Below are 24,432 nucleotides of genomic sequence, written 5' to 3' on the forward strand. Positions count from 1 at the left end.
AGAGAAGTCTATGGACAAGCCGCTCTATATAGGGCGCCAAGAGTGAATTTTAAATATTTTTCTCTAGGAAACACAAGTACACAGGCAGAAACAAACAAACAAACACACAGACGCATTTACACCTTTAGGTATGAGTGATTGACGGCGTCATGCTGACGCGTTGAGCGTCACTTCTAATGATGCCAATAATTTTTGCGAGACGAGAAGGGAGGGAAGTGTGTGAAAGAGCAAGTGGAGATACAGAAGTGCTATGAGACCGTGACTGATGGTGTCATTCCACAAATGACGTCACTGCACATTGAACGTCATCTTTGACGACGCGCAACAACAGGAATAACGTCATCAAGCCATGGCGTCATCTCGCTCCTTCAGTGCGAGATGAAGCTTTTCATTCAGCCGGAGACGAGCGCCGTGCAAGCCGCCCGCCCTCAGAGACTGGAGCCTCCTAGAGGCGATGGAGGCGACCTCGCCCAGAGTCGTCAAGAAAGCGGGAGGTCGCCAGCCTCCACACCTTGACATGGACCTTCGTTCCTTCAGTCCTTGCTTCAGCTCTAACAACGGTGAGCATCACCGAGGTCGTCGCCCTGTGCATCGCCATTGGCTTCGTTGCCAGACCCACCAAACCAGTCGGGTGAGGAGGTTTAGAAAGGTAGGAATGGGTTTATGTCTTTGTCTCGTGTGAGAGATTCTGTACTCTGAATGATGTGTTAGGTTGCTCGTGGTGGCTAGGAGGGAGTAGGAGAGGAAAGTGGATCATAGGCAAAGACATTTGTGTAGAGGACGAGTATACAAGTTCGATTCCTGGTGTTCTCGACCTTGTAATAAATAATGTAATATTAATTATAAACTAACATTTTAAAAATAACCACGCAGGTAGTCATCCAGTGAAGCATAGAAGGCTGGGAGCAGAATTATAAAAAGCTGGGACCACAAAGCGTAGAAGGTTGGGAGCATGAATGATTCACAGATAACTACGAGGCGTTCAACCAGTTAACGCCCTTCAATATTCATTCAGCTTTCTTACTATTCACTTCCTATTTCATTCAAAGCTCAATCTTTTCTGAGTTTATTTTTTTTAAGTTCAACTCCAGAGAATCGAAATTTCTAGATGTAAAAGTCAAAGAAGTGGCGTGACCGTAAGGGAATTCCCGGAATTTACAAATGAAGACCTTTGGACTACGATTCTCCTTTTATTTTCCTTCGCGACAGATCAGCCTTTGCCTGTAAAAATGAACTTTAAACTGTCTTAGGGATTACGCTCTTATTTGACCACTGTGAAAAAAAGGACTTCGAACTGGCCATTTTGGTGTCGAAGATGTCGACCGTAACGGGCTACCATCACTCCCTCTCCTCCCCCAGATGCCCCAAATACTATCGCAATGAAACCAGCTATCGTTTCAAATCGTGGAGAAAGAGTTGCAGTTTCTCAAGTGTCTTGTAGGTCCCACGCCAGTTGTTAAGCCTTCTCCCTATTTACTTGATTTAGTAACTTTCGGTTACTCAGGAAAAGTTAAAGAAAAAATTTAAGTGTTTGTAGTCCCTGATGATTGGTGTTGGGAATCAACAATTTGGAATGTTGAGTGTTAATGACTTGGGTGTCTGGTCTGAGAAGCAGATTTAAACTAGAAAGAGCTGTAGGGTGAACATGGTGAGAAATGTTGGTTAAATAAATTTTCAGACGATACAATTTTGTTTGAATTATAAAATAAATTATTTTTTAAACAAAAGTAGGACATTTTTAACACCCACTTTGTACAGACATTACTGGGGGTTCAGCAGAAAACTGGTCTCTAAATGTCCCCTGTCTAATGCCCGGTCCGTAGATATACGATCCCAGGTAGGTTTCCATTCTTGGCAGCACTGAGGCGACAGGCCGAAGGTACAGACATTTTGGAGACAGTAATGGTCTGTGGACATGAAGTCAAAGCCAAGGGCACTGCTCAGCAGAAATAAGACAGAACTTTGCCGGCCTTAATCTCTGTGAACTCTTAACTCGAGCTTGATAAAAACTAGGTAACAGGACATGCTTGTGTCAACAAGTCACACATATTTCCGCGACCCTTCCCTCCCCTCAACCCCATCATAAACCTACAAACATGGGAATGGTGAAGCAAACTACATTACTGTGTCATAAAACACAGAAACAAAAGAATCCTTATAACGGGCGCTAAGCAGAGAAAACAAAAAAGAATTTATGATTTTCCTTCTGCTTTTACCATTAAATGCAAATGATCCCTACAACCTGCAAATGTAGTCACAGAAGACTACAGAAGTCACAAAGAGTACACCGCGAACTACTTTTCCATAGCAGAACTGTTGCAGGTGTTCGGGGATGGTTGTGGGGGATGAGAGGAGATGCTCCAGTTGGGCTAGTTTCCAGTCAAGCTCATTATAAGCTTGATGTTCGGTTGCCACAGTTCCCTGCGGAACAGATCATTTATCAAGGTTTTTTTTTTCCCTTAGACAATTTTCGGAAAATACAGCATGATGCTCTCAACACTACAGTCTCGTACAACCCTACAGTTCTACTTTCGGAGCAGAATTTCAGAATTTCATCACATCGTTTATCTGAGCATGTTAATATTTGGACTCGATCCACATACACACAATACACAGCTCTGTTAGCAACGTCATCCAAGGTGGGTTGCATCGAGCTCAGGCTCACCTGTACTTTTAAAGTCTAGATGACTTCAGTTGTATGTAGTTGCCAGGCGTTAACTGTCACATCGAAGATCTAGTAGAATTCAATGTAATTTTTTTTAATGATTGACTAAAGCTCAATGCCAGATTCCCCAATTCTAGGTAAATACTCCACCTCCGTTGTGGAGATACACCTCTATAAGCATAACTAAACACAGAAAAGAGGTCAACACAGACGTCAGGATTGTACATGAATACATTTTAGTTAGTAAGGCCTCGGTGTCGAGAGCTGGGACCATAGTCGTGTCCGCGTGCAACGTGACCTCACGATTTTGACCTTTGTCTGTGCAGCGTGACGCTTGTGCCCATATATTCCGAGAACGGAAAGACGGAGGGGGATACGTTCAGCATAACTTGAGGAAACTATATTGTGCACGGAATTTTAATCAACATAAAAAAAGTGCACCCACTAAACCATTAACGTGGGGCTTCACGCATTTCAACCGAATCGAACGAAACATTCAGTGAACAAATACAGTTTAACCCGGGTGTAGCGAAAATGGAACCTTCCGTTTTCGTTTGTAGGTGGGGGCGGCATGACATTTGTTCCATTGACGTCACATTCAAGCCCGTTAGTCGAACTAGGCAGTTGCTTAGGGTGCGAGCACTAAGGGGGAGCGGGCACATGAATGGTTTGCGCCTTTTTTTTTTTTTTAAATTGACGAATAATGTTAGGACATTTTGCACTCGATTCCTCACAAATGACAGCTGTACAAAATCTGTAATTAATTTTACACTTGCAAACTTAGCGTCACTAAACTGTGCAGACAGCCCTCCTACTGATAGAAATATGTTGCCCATATGATCCAGAGCCGTGCTTTGAATGATTGCTATCAAGATAGATTGTGCCATCAAAAAAAAAAAAAAAAAAAAATGGAGCCCGAAGTCTTATCTCGCTCCCATAAACTGGTATCATTAAACATGAATACTTCTGTCTTTATCTTTCACCTTTTCCGCGAACTTTCTTCTCTTTCTCTTCCTTTGTGTTTTCTGAGTTCAGGAATGTGTGAAGACAGAAAGGTGCCTTTAATGGTACAAGTGACAAGGGTATTCTTGTACAAATAATTGCCTCAAATAAAATCTTTAAAAACAAGTCGAGAAACTCACTCTTGACATAATAGTTTTTATTCCTTGTGATCATCTTTCTTTTATTTTCTGATGTGTGCGTGTATATATATATATTTATAACACTGTGACAAAAGTTAGCTTCCAGCATAAACTCGGGCTTGATTGCTTACATCTTTATTTTCACTTTGATGAACCTGAAGATTTATCAATGGATGAATAAAGGTTTCAGGAGATACGTATGATACGTATATATGCCTGAATTGGATGATAAATAAAGTCTCATATAAAAAGCTTCCAATTAATTCCGCAGACGTGCTAATCTTCATTGTCCAAAATATAAATTATCAGATACATCTGCAGGTGGTGATCCACTGTGTTTCTTGCAGTTGTATTATCTTACTTGTACTGTATTTAATATTCCCCCCCCCCTGTGACCATGTGACCATTACATGTACATCACTACCTTATTCTGGGTACTAGGGCCAAACGACTAGGTAGCTTTATTAGTAAACTAGTTCAGCTTGAGCACATGCTGCTTACTATAGCTCTGTGCACACATAAATAAGTAGCAATTTTACAAAATTAAGACTGAAAAATTTTTCTTCAATTTTCTGGGGACAGATAGTAGTGCGCACCGTGCCTGGGGTCTGCGGGGTGTACCGCTATGTCACGAAGCTGGTGGAGGCGCCAGAACCATCACCTTATCCAACACCTACCACCATCACACCTGCGAGGAGACAGTATACCGGGGATAGTGCAGGTGTGAATACATCAACACTCGCACATCATATGATATATACAAGCTCACGCAATGGAGATCAGTTAGAACATACCAAAAATACTTGCTCACGTCACCGTTTCTTTCTTTTTTTCCTTCACCTTTTTATTTATTTTTTATATATATATATATTTTTTTTTGAAGAGGGGTTAAGCCACTTTAAGGTTATGTAACGGCTCAGTTCAACAAACCTGTACATGTCTGTGAGTCAGAGGAAGAAACATCGTTCAGGTTGTCGTGTTCAAGAAGAGATTTTCTTGCCCAGAAAATGAAACAGCTGGTTTTGGAACCCAGCCCTACAGATTTAAATTTTATTTAGAAGTTGAAGATGATCAAGCCCAAGCGTTAACTGAGGTTAAAAAAAAGAGAAAAGATCCAATCCGAATTCACTCGACAGACTAATAAATAAATTCTTGAGTACGGTCGTGGAACGAAGCTCGCACGGCACGTTTGAACAAAGCAGAGGTCTGTATATACACATCTCTGAGCAAAGTTAATCCACTGACGTTTGTAGCCATTATCTCTAGGATCTCCTACATGAGTCCAAATTTGACAAATCCAGGTATGACTAAAATTTTTTAAAATATATCTATAATATTTCTAGTGCCTCTTCGTCTTAAAATACCACTGAAATATGTTTTGGGATACTTTAAGCTCTGTTTCTGCACTCGGGTTAGCCTTTAAATCAAAATGAAGTAAGCAATATATCAGTGTCTCTACAATTCGCATTCTCAGGTGTGTCACGATATTTTCAGTTTCTTACATGACATGGATGGGTCCCACCGACAAAAGTTATCTCAGATCTCTTGCAAGCCAGTTGCCTTCAAGCAAAGAGCATCGTCAAGGCTGCTTTTACTCGCTAATGTTTCCTGATGTTGTCAACTCTGAAACCATTTGTACCACGATGCATCATCCCGTAGATACTTAAAGTTACTTTATTCATGCTGTTTAATATAGCTTCAAGAATATAGCGTGTTTATTTATTTTTTTATCTTTCTTTTATCTTCACTCCGCGGCACAGAGTCGCCACAGGGTGTCGTCGTCACACGTTGTCATTTAGTTGGCGACGAAAAGAGCGGGGATATTTCTGACGCCGAGGGGCCGCGGAGGTGCAGAGGGGCAGAGTCACGTGATAGGCCCAGCAGGCAGACACTTTCAGCTGACGTCAAGAGTTCACTAAAAGCAGCTTCACCTGGTGAGTATGGAGTAAAAATATAAAAAGTACAGGTGCTCTTTCATGATATAGAACTGTCTTTAGAAACTAACAAAGTAATTTTCTTTCTCTCTCTCTCTCTCGCGGTGCCGTTCAGTTGGTGCGTCTGTGTGCTTTGGACCTCTTGTACAGGTTGTTGTCGCATGTTGCAACCATGTCATCTACTCCCAGAACCTTGTACGCTTCTCGTTTCCACTTCTTTTACCTTTATTTCTCACTCTACCTGTCTCTCTATCTGTTCCCAGCAGTGGTGGAACGCACGACTAAGCGATCTACTGAGGGGATGCTTCCTGGTTACATAGGACATTCGTGACTACGATTACACTTAACTATCATGGCTACCTAGATTCGTCCGTGATGATTTCTATTGCTAATTCTTCCACTTGTAAATTTTTCATCTGCCATATGCCCCTTGAGTCAAACGTCGTCAGTGAAGCAACATAATGAAAAACCTTTACTCTGAATGCCCCTTCTAACGTGACAGGTTGACAGCCCATGTTTGACAATAGGGCACGCGGTTTCGAATGAAGCCTCCTAGTAACTTACTTCTCCCTCGATCTTTTCCTCAACCTGTCTCTTTTGTTCTCTTTGGCAGAGAACAAAATATTTTCCGGAGCAACAAATAACAACCAAAAGTAACCAATGAAAATATTTTCCCAATGTTGAAAAAGATTATTCCTGCCAAATTTAGTGAGAATTGGACTGGCGATATGGATCTACGTTTCATACAGACCTCGCCCCACTTCCCCAACCCGACACAGGCAGGGATGTGTATTAACCTTATTCACTCGCGGCACTTCCGCCATTCCAAAACGAGGTCTCATGGGCCTCGTGGTTACGGGGAAAAATGACTGAGAGTTTCACAAAGAAAGCCAAACAGCACAGACTCTGCTGTATGCCGCTCTGTTCAAATGATATGGTGGCCAGATGGCCAGATATGGTTTGCAAAAACTTTAAAAACTTTAAACTTAAAAAAAAAATTGGCAAGACAGGGTCACATGTACAGCTTCCAATGTTTTTTCTCAGTATATGGTAGAGATGTTTTACTTTTGAAAACTGTTTCACTTGTCAGTTTTAAATAACTAAAATGACAATATATGTAAGTATACTTCACCAACTCGGCAAGAATTTAAGTTCAGACGAGGTTAAAAATTATTTCATAAATACAAAAAACGAAAATATAACCCTATGATATATGATAATCTATTGTTTCACCCTTTCACAATGTTAAGGAAAACATGATTAATATGAGTACATTACAAGAAAAGAAAAACCATTTGCATCATGTTATTATTAACAAATGTCACACATATATCGCAAACGAAGCAAAAATCCAGATATCAGTCGAGTGGGGTTTTCTTTTCACCGCTTCGTACTTTCTTAATTGTAAGTGTGGGAACGTGGAGTGGATTCCAAACCCAGTCTTACAGACCTTTAAACAGTGTCCATATGGTTTGATAGTCACTGCATCAGCCCCTGGTTTTAAGATGGTGTTTGCGTGAATAACCTCCATAAACTTAACAGATTATAACCCGTTTGGCCTGGTTGTGATCTTGTTCCAACTTCCTCGTGCTTTTCTCAATCAGTTCCTGCAGCTCGTTTGCTCAGTTCCAGCTCGTTTGCTCAGAGGTGTATACGTTACACGAGTGTGTGTGAAAGATTTGCCCGAAGGTTGAATGTCAGTGTACACACTCCCCTCTTGCTGACTTAAATCTTCACAAAACGTCAGACGATAGCTAAAACGCCCTTCGTTCTTCCTGGTTTTTTTTTCTCTCTCTCTCTCTCTCTTTCTCTCTCACACACACCTACACACTACACACACACAACTAATGTTTGTCTTTACTTCATCGACTGAAAGTCAACAAAAGACTACAAATTATTTATAGAAGTGGGAGCGCCTTCTCAAAATACCATACATGTACCCTTAGCGCCACGTTGCCTGCCCCGTTCAGGGAAGGTAATTAGAGCCCCCCCCCCCCCCCCAAAAAAAAAAAAATGCATCCTGCCCGCGGATTGACCTTGTCAAAACGACCCGACCCAACCTCCCGGTGTTCTCGAATAACTTTCCTCTACATTTAAGACAAATAATAAAAAAAAAATGCTTATTAAGCTCTTAACTAAGATAGATCACGTGCTCAGTAACAGAGCATGCATTAATGTTCGCCCTCCACTGACATTTCTTCCCAACACAACACAAACGTTAACAATGATTATTTTATCTTATTCACCCTCCAGCTCCCACCAAACATCCCCTACCACTCAATCATCGGTTGTTGTTGTTGTTGTTTTTTTTTTTTTGGTTTGTTTGTTTTTACCTACTATCTAGCACATAATCACAGTATTCCCCCAGGGTAATTGCACGGTGTGGCCAGAGAAGATAGATATGTGGTTCGTGACTTCAATGAAATATTTCATTTTTTTTTTTTGTGTGTGTTTAGCTTTTGAATCCTTCAGAGAGTGATAAGTTCCTAGAGGAACTTTGAGGGTTTTTTCGGTTTCAGTCTCTCTCTCCTTTCCAATCTCCCACCTCCTTTTTTCGTTCTCGTCCCACTCCAACCCCACTTCCACCACCCGCCGAATAACCTTGCCCCGTCGGTTGTCCTCTACTAGGCCAAAGCACTTCGTGAAAGGTTACCTCTTCTTTTTCCGTTGCTTACTTTGCTCCTCTGACGTAAGAGTCTCGATTCTGTCGCCGGCATCCTTGAGAGTGCGTCAGCAAACATCTAGCTGTTCACTGGAGTCACCGTAGACCCCATGCCAAACCGCCCCTTAGGGTGGGAGTATGGGTGGGAGCAAGTCTATCGCAATGCGTCCATGCGTCGGTCGTCGTAGGTCGAATCTCGACATGCTGCTTATGTTTTTTGGTTCACTCATGCGCACTTCACGGCGCATGTGCGTGGCTCGATGTTTTTTTCCCTCCATGCCAGCATAAGCAATTAACGTTTTGCGAGTTGCTGCAGGGTTTCCTTGCTTCTTTGTGTGTGAGAGAGAGACAGAAGACCTAAATAATAACTGATCTTAAGGGTAAAATTTAGTTTCAGGTTGTAGAGATCAGCTTGCTTTTCGTTCTAATCCAGCATTATTGCTTTTAGCAATCCATCCTTTGCCCTTCGGGGTAGAGCTGTACTTTTGACATTTGTTTTTGAATCCCTATGTCCTTTAAGATGTGTCAGACACGTGTATGATATGAAAGAGAGGGTGGTTGGTGGCGAGCCTAAGAGCGCTCCAACTTAACATGGAAGCTTTACCTTCTTCTCCCATATTCCATAGCACGAACACACACACAATCTCGTCGTTTTCCCTGTACCCGTAATGTTTGGCCCCCTCTCCCCCCCCCCCCCCCAACACACACACATAATTTTTTGATTTGCAGGTTAAAGGGAAAAGCAAGTCCAATGGAAAGTTGGGCCTAAATAACAGACACTGACTCTCTGAAGCAATTCCCTTTACAATTTCGGGGCTGGAAAACGATCGTTTACTTACAATCAGGTCTACAACAAAGCTTCATGGTCAACAACTGAAGGCCGTCATGTTTGCGGAGAACGATCGTTTTGCTACCTGAAATTTTGCTCAGACATAGTTCAGAATGTCGGCATCTATCACTTAAGCCCATGAGTCGCTTTCCCCTTTAACTTACCTACACGGTGGCAATAATGCGTGATGCGTCCATTGTTATCACCAGAACAACAGGCAAGCACATTCCTACCCGGTCAATGATAATCTCTTCCTGAACTTGCTGTCTTATGTGAGAAAAAAAAAAAACCCATTTACGGTTTCTTTGTCGGTGAGCGACAAGGGATTTTTACAAGAACTGCGTGACATGTCATGGAGAGAAGTGTCTCAGAGGAAAGTCTTTCCATAAATCTTCCTCATGCGACAGGTCTGAACTTTAAGGCCCCCCGTCAAATCAGTCCTCGGGCACGATGCATTTCATTGTTGCTGTTGTCGCCAAGAAGAATCGGAACTTCCTAAATTAAGCTATGATTAATGTTAATGACTTTGTTGACTTTAAGTTGGTGCATTAGAACTAGAAACAAAACTTCTCTCTCTCACACACATACAGAGGGAAGGGGCGAGACAGAGACAGAGACCATTACGTGCTAGAACACGTGAACACCAGATGTTCGGAAGAGAAGGCTACCTGTAGGTATGTACGTCATACAGCCTTACCAAACAGCCGGAATCCCTACTCGCCAGCAAACACCTGAACATTGTTCTCTAAAACACACACATATACACATCCCAGCGCACAACGCTGTTCCTAAAAGCCAGATGGCCTACGATTACACTTGGAAGGAAGCCATATCAGCAGCTTTAGTGAGCAAACATCTATTACTTCGATCTTCATGAGGATTAGAAAGACGAAAAGGATGATAACGTGCAGAACGACGACTACGATGATTATGGAACTCGTCGATCCTCGTGCAGTTTTAGAAGCGCTTATCATACAAGTCACATACTAGCCTGGCCAACTGCCAATCTCTCAGTACGGTTTTCCTGCCAGGCCTTTCTTGGATTCCTATTAATACACACTTACGTAACTGCATTTGGCTGTCACTGAGGGAGACACACCTAAAATCAGAGGAAAACTCACAATCAATATACAATCCTCTTTTTCCCATCATTACCCTAGAACGCTGAGCAGACATGGGGTGAAACTGTGGAATTAGTATTTATCTATTATCTACCCACATGCTTGCCTGCCTCTCCCACAAAAGCTGGGAGTTATAGGGAGAGGGGTCGATCACTTGACTGTTTTCTATTCTGCAACTTGAACTTCAAACATACGTCACGAGAAAGAAATTGATCAACGCGCTCCAGTATCAAACACGGAGGTTGGGCCACGAACTTGTATTACTAGACTGCTGGCAGACGAACTACTAAAACGAGGCTGGTGTGTACAGAGCTTCTGGTTTATTCACATTTCAGATTAACTACTAAAACGAGGCAGGTTTGTACGAAGCTTCCGGTTTAGTCACATTCATCGTTAAGGCTCGCCGATACTAACAGCGGAGAACTTCGCCAGAGGCTAAGTTATGGTCTCGGCAGACAGACAGCAGTCCACCTATACACGTCTGTGGTTGGGCCATGTTAGAGTTCTTTTTTTCACACATTTAAGTGGCCACAGAGCCCTTTTGTTTTAAACTGCGCGTGTACTTTTTCATACGTGATCAGTTGAAGTACCTAAAGTCGTACGGGTGATGTCCCATCTCTTGACAGTCAGCAGACACTGCAGTGCAGGGTAGGGTGAGAGATGCCGCTGGGAGTCTGCGGAAATACCCAGAGATAATAATTACGCTAGCTCCGACCGTCACGTGATTTGCTCGCCTTCACTGTCCTTTGCTTCCTCTCCACTTACGACATTGTATAAGTCTGTTCTGTGTACTAGCTTTTATTTATTTGGGGCCTCCCATAAACTCTTAAGACAGGGAGTAACGTACACCAATGAAATCTAGTCCATAATTCTACTGGAGAAGAAGAGAATATTTCTGCCAACGTTTGTAGCGATCGGAGAAATCAGAAAACTCTCTTCTACAAATCTCTGGACAAACAATGTGGAGTTGCCCACGCCGTCACCGCAAACATTGCTCGCAGCCCTCTGCTTTTACAAAATGGCGACGCAAAACCCTTGCAGCCTCATTGTCACTCCGTGGCTTCGTGTTACTCTGAAACCTCGCCGATATCAGCAGCGAAGTAGAAAATTGCATTCTGATTTTCTTTTCTACCTTCTTTAAAAACTGTTGTAAAAGCGAACGTGTTTTAAGTTAGGGTCTTTTGCCATTGCAGACTATGCCAGGGTGCGTTCCGCAGGACGTTCCAGTTTGGTTTTCTGGCAGGACGACTGGGCACCGTCACCAGAATCAAGCCGAGCCGTTGGCTTGGGCAGCGTTCCGAGGCCGTTGTGCTCTCTGCAACCGTTACGAATGACGTCATCGGCATTTTGCGATTTTCGCGTGGAGGCTGACAGGTACTGCCAACCTGTGCTGTCGGTGCCGCGCCCCTTTAATCAATAGTCGTGTTGATATTCTCAGGTGATATAAGCTGTTGACGTTTATACAGTGCGAGCTTTCTATAACCGTTTTTATTTATTGATAATGTATAAAACGCATCTACCATATGTGGATCGTAGTTTTGGGGTGCTTTCACTTAAATAGGTTGGCAAGTAAATATATAAAAGCAATGAAACTTTAAAGTTATGCCATCAATGCCAGTTAAATGGAATCCTTGACATACGCAAGCTGGATGCTACTTTTATTTCTTCTGTATGATAAACTAATTAACACACTTATTTGTCTCCTGTATTTACAGTGTGCTGAAGAGGATCTCAGTTTTTGATGAAGACCAGTATTGTCCGACTATCCATAAACCAGGAGCACAAACACTTTTGGAGGAGAAATTCGACCCTCTGCACAGTTTATTTTCTGGTGAACGCTCTACGGAGGAAGAAAATAATTTGGGGATCTTAGATTCCAAGAACATTGGTACGGGATTAAAGTATACATACCAACAATTATGCTGTCGTGGCACATATTCCGTAAATGAACAAGTCTTCCTTCAGCCTCGTAATAATCTCCTTTCATACGAAAGCCAGCAGCACCAGGTTCCATGGCTACTTACAGGGCACAGGTATCACAGCCAGCAGTCCAATTCCAGAACAATACATAAGCTTCTTTCGGATCTGTCCATAATCCACCTTGGACAATTAAACAATGTACCCAAGCCACAAGGAAGATTACGCATGCCACCTCATCTCCCAAAAGTGAGCGAACCATTCAAATCAGAAGTGAAAACAGAAGCAGTCGACGGCATGATAAAATTTCGCTGCAGACATCGCAAATGGAGTTATCACGGAAAGCTCACCTGGACTTTCGCGAGAAAATATCGTGCTGCGAAACACTTATTTTTACTGAACACTAACCACCCGTACATACACAAAACGAAGTACACGAAAGAACAAGAGAAGGACAAGAAACATATCACTTGGGGTGTAACCAAAAGGGAAAATGTAATCGAGAGCGTGCACATCTCCGAAGAATCGGAATTGTTTCAACAATGGGGTCCGTACAAGTCGCCCCTCATACGCAAGTCTGCAACGGTGGTTCCAACACCAGCGGCGGGGCCCGGATGTTTGAACGTGACGTCATTGAAGCACCGCCAGACCCAGCGAGAAACTGTCAAAATTGTGGATGGAGGATGCGATGCAAATCGACTTGGTGGTCGCACAAAGTGTATGTGTGTGCGCTTTCATCAAGCTTCTGGTCACCGGTCAGTCACAGCAACTGACTCCGCTGAGGTTGACAGCTGCGGGGTAGGGAATGAATCAGCAGACGCATCTGAAAATGATGTACAAGATGGTGAAGAGAGCTTCTGGGACATGGAGCTCCAGCTGTGGAAAGACAACATTCATGCCGCCAGCTCCTACTGGCAACCTGGCACCACCTACCAGCGTAAGTCCTGAGGGTGGTTGGGGCGAGAGCGTGCGATGGAACGAAAAAGACGAACGTAATAAGAATGTCGTTCGATTAATTTTTAACGGAGGATGAAAGGTGTCATGTGAGCTGGCTTTTTTGTTTCTGCCAGGTAAACAAGTACAAAAACGGCGCACCAATGTAAAGGAGGCGAAACTCTTAGGTCTGGAAAACGGTGAGGGAAGATTAATTGGAACACAAACATAAACAACAACAAAAATTCAATAAATATGTGGGGCGGTATGTACTATACAAATTCATTCTCCAAATGTTTTCAAATATACAAGTAGAAGCTAACAAAAAGGACAGTAAGACTGCAGGGGGCAGAGCTCTGTGGTATTTGTCTTATGTAGCAACTTCGTCGTGATTGTGCATGTCCTTCACGTGCCTGCCATCGTGAGTTTGAAATTTCTGCTTCAAGATCGGCGCAGTTCTGTGGGGTTCATATCCGCTTGACCTTTGAGCAGTGAATATTTTTGCATGCTGGGGATCATTTGTCGTTCGAGTGCCACCAGGGTTCCCAGGGATCAGGGATGGTGCCAAAAAAGGACCTTAAAAGGACCTTAAAAGTACCTTTCATGCATTCGTAAGGACCTAAGTGACAGTCATCAATGCTTAAGTTTTTCTCTTGTGTGGTCGGAAAGATGTATTATTTATGAATCTGTGGTCTTCTCTATGTTCTCAAATACATGTATTTCTAGTAATAAATAATCAAAGAGTTAATTTTGATGCCTGTCTGCCATATTTAGATTAGATAACTTAGAAAGTGTCCTTAGCGTGCTGATAACACACCGTTAATGTTCCAAGTTTTCTAGAAATCTAAGTAATAATAATTGCAAAACATGAAAGCCATTCTTTGGTGTAATACAAAAGTCAGTTCATGTCTCTCTCTCTCGCACACACACTATAACGGAAAGAGAGAGAGAAATAGAGCTATGCACAGTAGTACTAGAAGATCAAAGTTCAAGAAAGAGTAAGTTTCTAAAGGCCTTTTGAAAAAAGAGTGGTTTTTGCGAATACGGAAGGGCAACTAGTGTTGTACAGATGTGTAGACCAAACATGCGGCGAAAAATCGTCGGTATTTTGCGCCAAAGTCAACTCCGGAAATAAATTTGTGGTAATATTTTATCGATAAAAGGACTTAAAAGGGTCACAGAGAAAATGTAAGGACCTGTGTGAGAATTTGAAAGGACCGCATGGCAAATAAAAGGACTTAAAAGGCCTTTCGGCAAAAATTCAATATAAAAGGACTTAAAAGGACCTTGCAAGGACCTGGGAACCCTGGCCACTGATGCCGTCTGTTCGTTGTTTGGCACAGCATTTGCCATTAAGTGTATTCCGGCTTGTATGGCATGTTTGATATTTGGGCTGCAGACTGTGGTTCGTGCTGTATGTGAACTCTGCCCTTTGGCGTGAAGAACGCAATCTGCTACACACCTACGTCATTTTGTTTTGTCGTCACCTTATTTTGACGTCATACCACTTTCTGTCGTTTGTGAACATCTTGAGCTTGTCTAAAGTGCAGGATAAGACGCTATACACACAAACTTTTATTTATTTTGTTACATTTGATAGATAAGTTAGTACTGGATGGAATTGTAAATGGATGCTTTTGTATTTTGAAGTTCAGATTATGGACGCTGGACGTAACAAGTTATCTGAGAATGACATGTATGTTGCAGTGCGAAGTTTCCATGGCTTTGTCCAAGACATTTTTATAGCCGTTCGCTCGAAAATTCGACGCATCAAAGGTGTACAATCGAAGAAATAAGATCGTATTTGTATGCTAATGTTCTAGGAGTGATTTTCTTTGTGCGTGCGTGCTTACGCAGGTTTGTCTTTCATGTAATAAGACTGGGTGTAGTATTGTTTGCTGCACAATCAACGAGTATTTCTAAGGCGGAAATTTTTTAAACACAATATTTAGAATTTGCATGAGTTCTACAATGGGCGCAGTTTCTTTCATACAAGCATGCACATGGAGCAAGTGCGTGTAGACAAAAGCTAAAAAAGCTTGAAATAAAAACGAAGTTTACTTTTTTGAGTTCGGTATTATTCGGAATGCATGCACTTTTGGTACAAATTCGGAAATTTGATTATCACTCAATTGCAAACAATCAGTAAATTTCCAAATCATCTTAGCTCGAAATTTAGCAGACAAATCCTCCCCATCCCGCTCTCTTATTCAAACACCCGCATAAATCTTCAAATATTTTAAAACAATTTACTTGTCATCAGTTTACCACAACAATCACCACAAGGGAAGGAGAATCAAGTGACCACATATTCATCGCTCAAATCACATCCTGTAAAAATTTTCGTGGTTTCGATAAGAAATATCTGACTAGGTCTCACCTGGTTGATCAGCACCATCACCATTAACAAAAATACGATTACTGATACAATTTCTGTCTAGCTTCTGAAGTAAGCACAAGATGCAATAAATCTTCCAAATAACAGTATGCGCAATTCTGTTTATAAAATCGAAGCTGAGATTTGGGGGACACTTTAAACAAAACGTTTAAAAGGGTGACTACCAGCAAACCCACCACTACCGTCATCCAGGCAGCTGAAACTTCTCGCATGATAGCATCGGGAACCAAAATTAATAACTTTTTATCAAAATCACTCGGCAACAGATCTCTTGAAGATCTTTTTTTCACAATAACTAGATAGGTATTAAACAGCATGCAATCAAAGGATAAACCAGACCACTTATTTGAACAGTGTTCCGAAGATGGAGATAGTTGCATATCTTCCACTAATAATTTTAATCGAAAAAAGCGGAGATCATGCTCATTAATGAGTTCTTAGAGCAGTTCAAAAACAAAGCATTTCAATAGCAGATGCCATTTAGCTGCCCGTCATAGGTATCTGCTAATGTTCATTCGGCATATTTGTACAATAATCTTTAAACAGGTTCTCACACAGACAACCCACACATAAAATGTCTTAAGATCTACATTGAGCTTGAAAGCATATGCATTCAAATAAATGTGTACATATTTTCATCCCAGAATCACAAAGTATGAATTGTAAAATAATGCAAAAAAACTAAACAAAACAAAAACAAAAACCAATTCATTATTTTACCATTCTACGGTATTTTAAACGTTGCAAGTGTGAACCCAATCAATAAAGTACTTCATCTTTTTTAAAAAATGTCAAATTAAGCATCAAATGAAAGAAAAACAGACACATGCACTTTAGTTTTAACGGGCTAAAGATCTTTTTGAGTAAACAAGCATTTGAACGAATTTACCTCCCTTTATAAAAACTTGTAAATGACATAACAACATGCATTCAAGCATGTAAATGATATGATAACATGCATACAAACATGTAAAAGACACAGAAACAAGGTGATCAAAGAATGGGAACATAAAATGCTCCATTGGTGTTCATATGCGCAAGAAAAATCAGTGTTCAAATGTCGTTTATCTTTCAGCACCTTGCCGTTTAGTCTGAGCCTGCTTGTGAGACAGACAAAACACTACGTTTTCAAATATGTTTGGTGCAAGGTGATGATCTTTTCATATACCACAAAGGTGATTGCACAGGCAGGAGTAACTCGAAGAACACAAGGTAACAGCCCTTTGTAGAAGCCATACCACCCCTCGTATCTGAGGAAACAAGAAAATAAAGTGTGGTTATATCATCTGCCCAATGTAGCAAAAATGTCTCTTTGTGTGAAATAATTTATTACAAAGTGCGGATTCCATTACAACTGTACATGTATATCCTGTTAAGAGTATTATTCTTCTTCACACAAAAAATAGTTGCCTCTTTTGTGTTTGCACCATGCGTTGCCAGAACTTTTCTTCTGGCAAAACAGATTTGTAAGGTTACAGATGTTTCTATGCTAGACAAGCTCAATACACAATCATTTTTAATCATCTAATATTGTCATTCTGTTAAAATCCCAGCCATCATACCAATCTCATACAGTTTAAGTAACAAGAAAAAGCAGCTTGAATCAAATGTTTTTCTGTAATTATTTGCGCCTGGGTATTGCTGTTGTCACTGCAGAATCATCAAAAAGGCATCTAGAGCATAGTGATACCGTTAACAGCAGTTGGCTTCAAGATATACATTGAATTTGTTTCAATTTTTTTTTTTGATGACTTTTTAAAGAGTGTATGAATATCCAACACGCCAATGTTAATGCAGTGCGACTTAATGGGCCATTTGCGCTCAAGCATTTGAGTTACAAACAGGTTCATAGGCAGCAGATGTTTCAAGTCTTTACTGTTAGGGCTTTTATGCTGCACTAGTAATCACCTAGAATTGAGAAACTTTATGTAAACAATTATCACCCGAATCCCTTGGTTTTCAAACTGTGGTACACGAAGGTATCACGGGTAGTAAGTGAGCACCATGACTAAGTCCTATACTAGTATATATATATTCGTATGGGGCAGGAATGGGAGGTGGTACTTGGTCAATTTGAATTTTCGAAAGGTGGCACTTGTCTGGAAAAGTTTGAAAATCACTGACCTAATCAACATGCTACTCTAAAAAAAAAAAAGCATTAAATATTTTGGTTTTTAACTCTTTTAAATATTTGTACTTTCCATTTAGTTATGCAGTGGATTAGTCATAACAATGTTTATAATTTGATTTGATACCCACAAACCAAATGAAACTATACAAAAAATTGTTCATTTATGCTATATCAAATTTTTTATGACCAGCTCTGTGTGGCTTTCCTCACAATTCAAATGCAGTAAACAGTTTAAAATCAGACTATCTGTGTAAAGATGATGCACACCCGTCTCAATATCTTTATATATTCTGTTCAAACCCAGCTCAGTATATATATATATGGTCTGTTCACATTTACTTCCTTGTATGCTGATATAAAGAACATTTTAGAAATCTTTCAGACAAACCACATTTGTCAGCTCCACATGTTTGAGCACATTTTGAAAATAAGAGGATGGTAGCTGTTTGGATAGTTACACTTAAGGTGACTGAAGCAGAAAGGTGTCACAAAGAAGCAAAATACTATGAAAATGAAATTTATTTGTGCAACTGCTGCATGTACAATACCCAGGTACTGCAATAAAGCCATCCATTAAAATAAATGTAAAAAGGCTAGGTTGGAAAAAATATCAACAAAATATAGAAGATTGTTCCTCTCCATATGCAGCTTAGATCTAAAGGAATGTGACATAAAAGGTCAATTTTAGACCAGACCAAGGACAAAAAACAACAACAAAAAAGCATGATCAAACAGTAAAGGCATTCTTAAGCAGTGATGGTGTTTACAGAAATGTTCCAAATAATAAAAAAAGTATGAGATACAGCAACATAAACTTAGATATGAGTAAACTTTCTACAGAGTCACCACCTAAATTCTTGCTTGATTGTTTTGCCAACTGTTTGGTTTTAATCATGTATACAAGTTTGCATTTACTTTGATCTGCATTTGACTTTTATTCTAGAAATCACATCATCATGCATACATAATTGTCAAAGGTGAAGAATGCTGAGATATTGTTTATTCCATGCATTTCTTTTTAAAAAAAGACTTCAAACCAGAAGAACTAGTGAAAAGCAATTAAGATGATGCTTGCCACAATGCCCTTATTTACTGGCCCATACAATTAACTAAGCAAACATCTAATGTTTACCAACAAATATTAAATACTGAAGTTTTGTACACATGAATCATGTTTGGGAAGACAAATATTTTTGTATTATCACATGTAACAGCACCAGCCTCTTTAATACTTCTAAAAAATTGATTTGACACGATTATTACTGTACAAATCAGGTAAGTTGTTGAGACAAATATTTGTATCAATGGTATCCATTGCAGATGCTTAATTTTTAAATATGAAAGGCAATTATCAACACACATTATTATCATCATATCTTAGGTTCCAACCTGTGCGGATATAGACAGTTACTGGCTTCAGCAAGCTTATAAATGCTTTTGCTTCTGTTTTTGCTATGCAATGCCCTTAGTTTTGGAACTATGAAGTATTTGGTGAGTTATGGTTCTTAACCATTCTTTGGACTTAACAGGCATTTTAAGGTAAGTCCTCAGACCTGATAGACTGGAAGACATGTTCATACCAGCATCTCTTATAGTTTAGCCAAGTCGGAAACAGCTCCTTGAAAAGCACCACTACTAGCATCTGACACCATGACATAAAATTAAAATAAAAATGTGCATCTTTAACAAGCAGTCACGAAACACTTGTTCCCACTTGGTTTTTGATATGTGTAATGAAAGTAGGCATGTCAATTTCCCTAAATTTTAAATTCACTTCCAACACGCACACTCTGACATACAAACTTGCCAAACAACAAAAACATATCCATCCTTTGTGATCAATGGAAGCAAATGTGTACCACAAAACAACAAAAATTCCAGGCAAATGACTGCTAGTTCTTTTTCTTGTGTGGCCATAAGACACTCTAAGCATATCAATCATCTGACCTTTCAAATTCTGGGTGTGTATGCAAGCAATAGTAGGAAAGATGAGTTGATGAAATAGGCAGCTATTTGAAATATAAACTTATTCAAGGAGTATTTAATAAGTGTGCATCGACACGAAAAGTAGAAATGAAAATAGTTCAAATTAGTAAAATATAAAATAAAATCAGTCTTTCCAGTTACAATGCCTTTGAAAGCAAATTAAGAATAAATTAAAAAATAATTCTCGTTCCACAAATAGTATCATTTTCCATGTTAAAAATTAATATCAGTGACTGCACAGATCACAGCTATAGATGCTGGCTTTAAACTGAGAGACTTGCAGTCGTCTGGCTGCCTGTAATAGTTGCATTCAGATCACATGGTCCTGGCCGATGTTCTCATTTATAAGAAATTTTCACAGTAGTAAATTAAACTCTATATGCTGTCAAATGGTGTCTGCAACATCCTCAATCTGTGTCTTGAGGGTGGTGCTGGGCTCCTCAAATGTGGTGGTCATGTACTCATACAGCAGGAAGACAATACAGATGTTTGGCATCACGTGGATCATGTAGGCAGTGAACCCTTTGTACATCCCTCGCATGCCCTCTTTCCTGCCAGGGGAGAAAATGCAGGGAATGCTTGGCTTTCTACATCACCCATATCCTTCTTGCATGCCAGGATGGTGTGAAGTGGAAGGCATTACACAAAAGTACAAAAATGGCCAGTCACAGTGAAGATGAAAATTTATTTCATTTTGATCATCTGTATTATGTACGGTTATTAACAGGATTTTTATGCAATAGGGAGAGGAAGAGTGGTGGGGAAAAAAAAGTTACTGGGGTATATGCATATAATTTACATATCCTGAAATAAATGCCATTTTGAAAATATACATGATAAAGAAAACTGGTTCCCAAAGAAATGGACCAGGCAAAGCCTCCCTTCCCCTCACCTCCTTGCACTTCTTAAACTGCAGAATGGGTTGAAAAGCAGGAACAATTATAACTTAAGACCCACCTTACAACCTGCCTGACAACGTCCATCACACCATTATAGTGCCGATGCTGGTCTTGAAGCCTTGACCTAACGACCTGATATGGATATGTCAAGGTTGCTGCAAATATCTTGGATAAGGCAGCAAAAACAATGTATTCTCCAGAACTCTGCAGCAAATAAATAAATAAAAAAAAATAAATAAGAGTTGGACACCAATGAGAACAACACCAGAGTCACCTAAAAAAGAAAACTTTGGAAAAAAGGAAAAGACCATGCTAATAAAGCAAAGTTTTGCCAACCAATGGTACTGAATGCCAACATAAACTATACAAAACCTTACCAGTCTGGAATCAATAGGCTGCTGTCTGTACTGATTATACAGTGTCTTCAATTCTTCATATGCTACAAATTGGAATGCACCATGAGAAATCCCAAACACCCCGGGGATAAAGCCCTGCACAGAAATTATCAATAAATAGCATTGGCACTTATAGAACAATTAACATGCATCACAGAGTAGTAACAGCAATGATGTCTGAAAAAGAACAGACCATGGTATTAAAATAAAATCTTTTACAAGCATAAACACATTTTATCTTCCATTTATAAATACTTAAGCACATGTGAACACAGTCTCTTCTCTTTTGCTAATTAAATTATTCTTGTTTCTTTTCTTCAATTTCTTTGACCATATTTTACATGCACCCGTTTCTTTTTACTTTTGCTGCAGTTCTTTTCTGTGAAGACGATGAATCTTACTTGAACCAAAAACAAAAGGCCCCCCACAAAAGAAATATTCAAGATTATCCATAAAGTAAAGTGAAAAAATAGGCAACATTTATTTTAAATAAAAAAAGATACAAACCTTGTACAAACCACGAAGACCTTCCATTCTGTAAATTTTTACTAAAGCATCTGACATGCCAAGGTACATTTGTGTAGCATTCTGTAGAGGTTTTCCTTGGCTGCCTGCATTTTCATACTGCAAGCACAGCCTTGTCTTTGTTACCCAAATCGGATTGGTAATAGTCAATGTACCGAACCCTAAACCGAACAGGAAAAAAACCCTCAATAGTTGCTCACAAAACAACAAAAAGTCCCCTTCATCTGCAACAAACTTTAGTTTGAAAAAGCCATAAAAAGCAACGCATTCATTTAAAAAGAAATGAAGCAGCAGCAAAAATAATAAAGACTACTGTAAACTAATTAGAAAAAGACTGCAAGGTAACAAGGATAACAAACATGCTAATGTGCCTTTTCTAAATGAAATTATTCCAAATGAATTCAAATATATAGTTCATTAGAGATACTACGATAGCTGCTCCTTTATAATGGATTCCAAAGAAAGTAACACTAATGCTTCATTATACCAGCAAATCGTCCTCATTGACCAACCTGCTACACTAGCAATGAACATGTGCCAGCCTGCACCCAAGTTTTTCTTTGAGTCACCATCCTGCATCCAGGTTTTCATAGAATTGTATCTATTTCAACAAAAAAGTGTGAAAGAACTCAGTTACAATAAAGCACTATTAATAATTTGTTGTGATAAAAACTGTTTACACAATTTTTTCAAATCAAAATTATTAAAATAAAGAAACTCTGTTGAAATAACCTCTCACTCTGTTCTGAAGGACATATTATTTTATTAATGTATGATTTTGCGATCTGAACTAACAATATACAAAAATAAAAAGCATCTGATATACTATGTCAATAGGTTAACCTGACCCTTTCGTTTTTTAAAAAACTTTTTAGGCAGAATCAAAAAATAAATTCAGTAAATGGTTAAAAAATGCATAAATATCCCATGGTTTTGACAAACTATAATGCATCTGGAGTCAAATACTCACAAAAAGAAATAGAAGCCCCAGGAAATACCAGCTCCCCATATGTTTGGAGTGACACCTTGATAAAGTCCCCAAAAGCCGTTGTTCTTGACAATGCTATGCATAGCATGTATAACACCACGGTACTGTGGTCGTGACACTGTACTCTGACCTTCATGGACTGTGGAGAACCATAAGACCAAAAACATGTAAATTTTGTTGCCAAAAAAAAAAAAAAAAAAAAAAAAAAAATCAAAGCATAAAATTTAAATATACATATTGACACTTCTAAAAATTTGGTTCCAGTAATAATTTAAATCTCTTGATTCTATTTTATGGCGCAGACATCTGTTGACGAATGTCTGAATCTTGTTACTGATGGTGTTTGTTTCACTCCATGTTTCAGATCCATATAGAAGGATTACTTTACATTTGTGTTAAAGATGTGGATCTTGGTGTGTAGAGATAAAGCCTTGGAGTTCCAGATAGGTCGCAGGTTGTGGAATGCAAGCCTGGCTTTGTTTATTCGGCTTCTTAGAGCTTTATTTGTACCTCCATCTTTGCTGACTATGCTGCCAAGGTAGGTGAAACAGTCAGACTCTGTAATACATTCCCCATGTAGCTGGAGTGGGGCTTCTTGCTTGCTGTTGATCCGTATTACCTCCATCTTTTTGATGTTGATGGTCAGCCCAGTCATTGGTGCTTCATCTGAGAGCTGAGTGAGCTTTGTCTGTGTGTGTTGCTGCTTGTGGGACAACAGGCTAATGCTATTGGCAAAGTTGCGATCCTCAAATTGCCTGGCGAAAGTCCACTCAACGCCTGTGTTGCTGATAGAGGTTTTACTTCTCATTACCCAGTCTATGACAATCAGGAAGATTGTCGGCAAGATCATTCAACATTGCCTCACTGCGAAGGGGTCAGTCAGCTTTCCGTTGTGGATCACCTGGCGTATCAAGTCCTCATACAGCTGCTGGATGATGGCAATGAGCTTTGGTGGAAATCTGTAGTGCTGCATCAGCTTTCAGATGGTTTCCCAGTCTACGGAGTCAAAAGCCTTCTCAAAATCCACAAATGTTATGTAGAGTGGCGACTGCTATTCGATGGACTGTTCAATAATGTTTCGTAGTGTAGCGATATGGTCTATGCATGATTTACCCTACCAAAAACCTGCCTATTCTTGCCTCAGTCTCTTGTCTAGGGCATTCTTCAGTCTCTCCAAATGGTCACCAGTAAATTTGCCCCAAAGCCTAAGTCAATTCGTCCCAGTTATGTCTATTTTGTCCCAAGACCTAGAAATCAAATTATTCCAGACCCAAATAAAGAATCGATGACCGCTGACACAAGTATCTATTAACATCAAATATTACCGAAAGAACCATAAGTTGTTCGAACAATATAGGGAGGAATTTACTTTGGCTGTGTGGTGCGAAATGACCCCTCCCCCTTCCAATCCTCAAACCAAATGTAACAATTTGAACTCCTGAATGAAAACTGTTGTGTCATCATTAGTCTCACCTTGGAATCTGATCTTGACTAGGTCGAGTGGGTGCAAAACAAGAGTAGAAATCACGCCGCCACTAACTCCAGCATACAGATGTTCAAGACGAATGTGGCGCAGGTAACTACCACGTGAATCTGTGCTGGTCCCTTTAGCATCTGACGAATTCATGGTTGAGTTACTGTTGTATTCGGTAAAGCAACAGGAAACTACTTTACTACAATTATGAGCAGCTGAACTGATAGACTCTCTCACAAAATGTAATCAAAGTGAGCACTTCGTTTAGCATTCGTGTCCAGTCGACAATCGTACATCTCCACTTCCACATTTCGTTGCGATAATTGCAGCACAAAAGCGTAGCGAACTCAGAACCGAGGATCACCACAATGAGGTAGCGATGCAATGTTTCGGAAATGTCATCATTCCTATTTAACTAAACACCTATGCCAGT

General features: G+C 40.0%; 2 protein-coding genes across 5 annotated transcripts; one reads left to right on the plus strand and one right to left on the minus strand.

The window, feature by feature from the left end:
- The first annotated feature begins 263 nt into the window (after nt 1-263).
- On the plus strand, nt 264-15,264 carry LOC112561285. Of its 3 annotated transcripts, none has more exons than XM_025233669.1 (7): nt 265-631; nt 4,390-4,528; nt 5,568-5,741; nt 11,547-11,727; nt 12,069-13,207; nt 13,341-13,403; nt 14,911-15,264. In XM_025233669.1, the coding sequence occupies exons 1-7, from the start codon at nt 455-457 to the stop codon at nt 14,997-14,999; spliced, it is 1,962 nt and encodes a 653-aa protein (XP_025089454.1). In that variant the 5' UTR covers nt 265-454; the 3' UTR covers nt 15,000-15,264. The 3 variants fall into 3 exon arrangements, with proteins under 3 accessions (XP_025089455.1, XP_025089454.1, XP_025089453.1); XM_025233668.1 differs by having other exon boundaries at nt 266-649; XM_025233670.1 differs by lacking the exon at nt 13,341-13,403 and having other exon boundaries at nt 264-649.
- LOC112561287 (mitochondrial folate transporter/carrier-like) lies at nt 15,243-24,427 on the minus strand. 2 transcript variants are annotated; one of them, XM_025233674.1, is made up of 7 exons: nt 23,999-24,427; nt 22,508-22,664; nt 22,050-22,138; nt 21,520-21,698; nt 20,995-21,108; nt 20,676-20,821; nt 15,243-16,851 (listed from the first exon to the last, which is right to left on the minus strand). In XM_025233674.1, exons 1-7 carry the CDS (start codon nt 24,150-24,152, stop codon nt 16,722-16,724), a joined length of 969 nt encoding a protein of 322 aa, XP_025089459.1. In that variant the 5' UTR covers nt 24,153-24,427; the 3' UTR covers nt 15,243-16,721. The 2 variants fall into 2 exon arrangements, with proteins under 2 accessions (XP_025089459.1, XP_025089458.1); XM_025233673.1 differs by lacking the exon at nt 15,243-16,851 and adding an exon at nt 18,234-20,269.
- Nucleotides 24,428-24,432: the final 5 nt, after the last annotated feature.

The sequence above is a fragment of the Pomacea canaliculata genome, linkage group LG4 (assembly GCF_003073045.1).
Source record: "Pomacea canaliculata isolate SZHN2017 linkage group LG4, ASM307304v1, whole genome shotgun sequence".
In the NCBI taxonomy this organism is placed as follows: domain Eukaryota; kingdom Metazoa; phylum Mollusca; class Gastropoda; order Architaenioglossa; family Ampullariidae; genus Pomacea; species Pomacea canaliculata.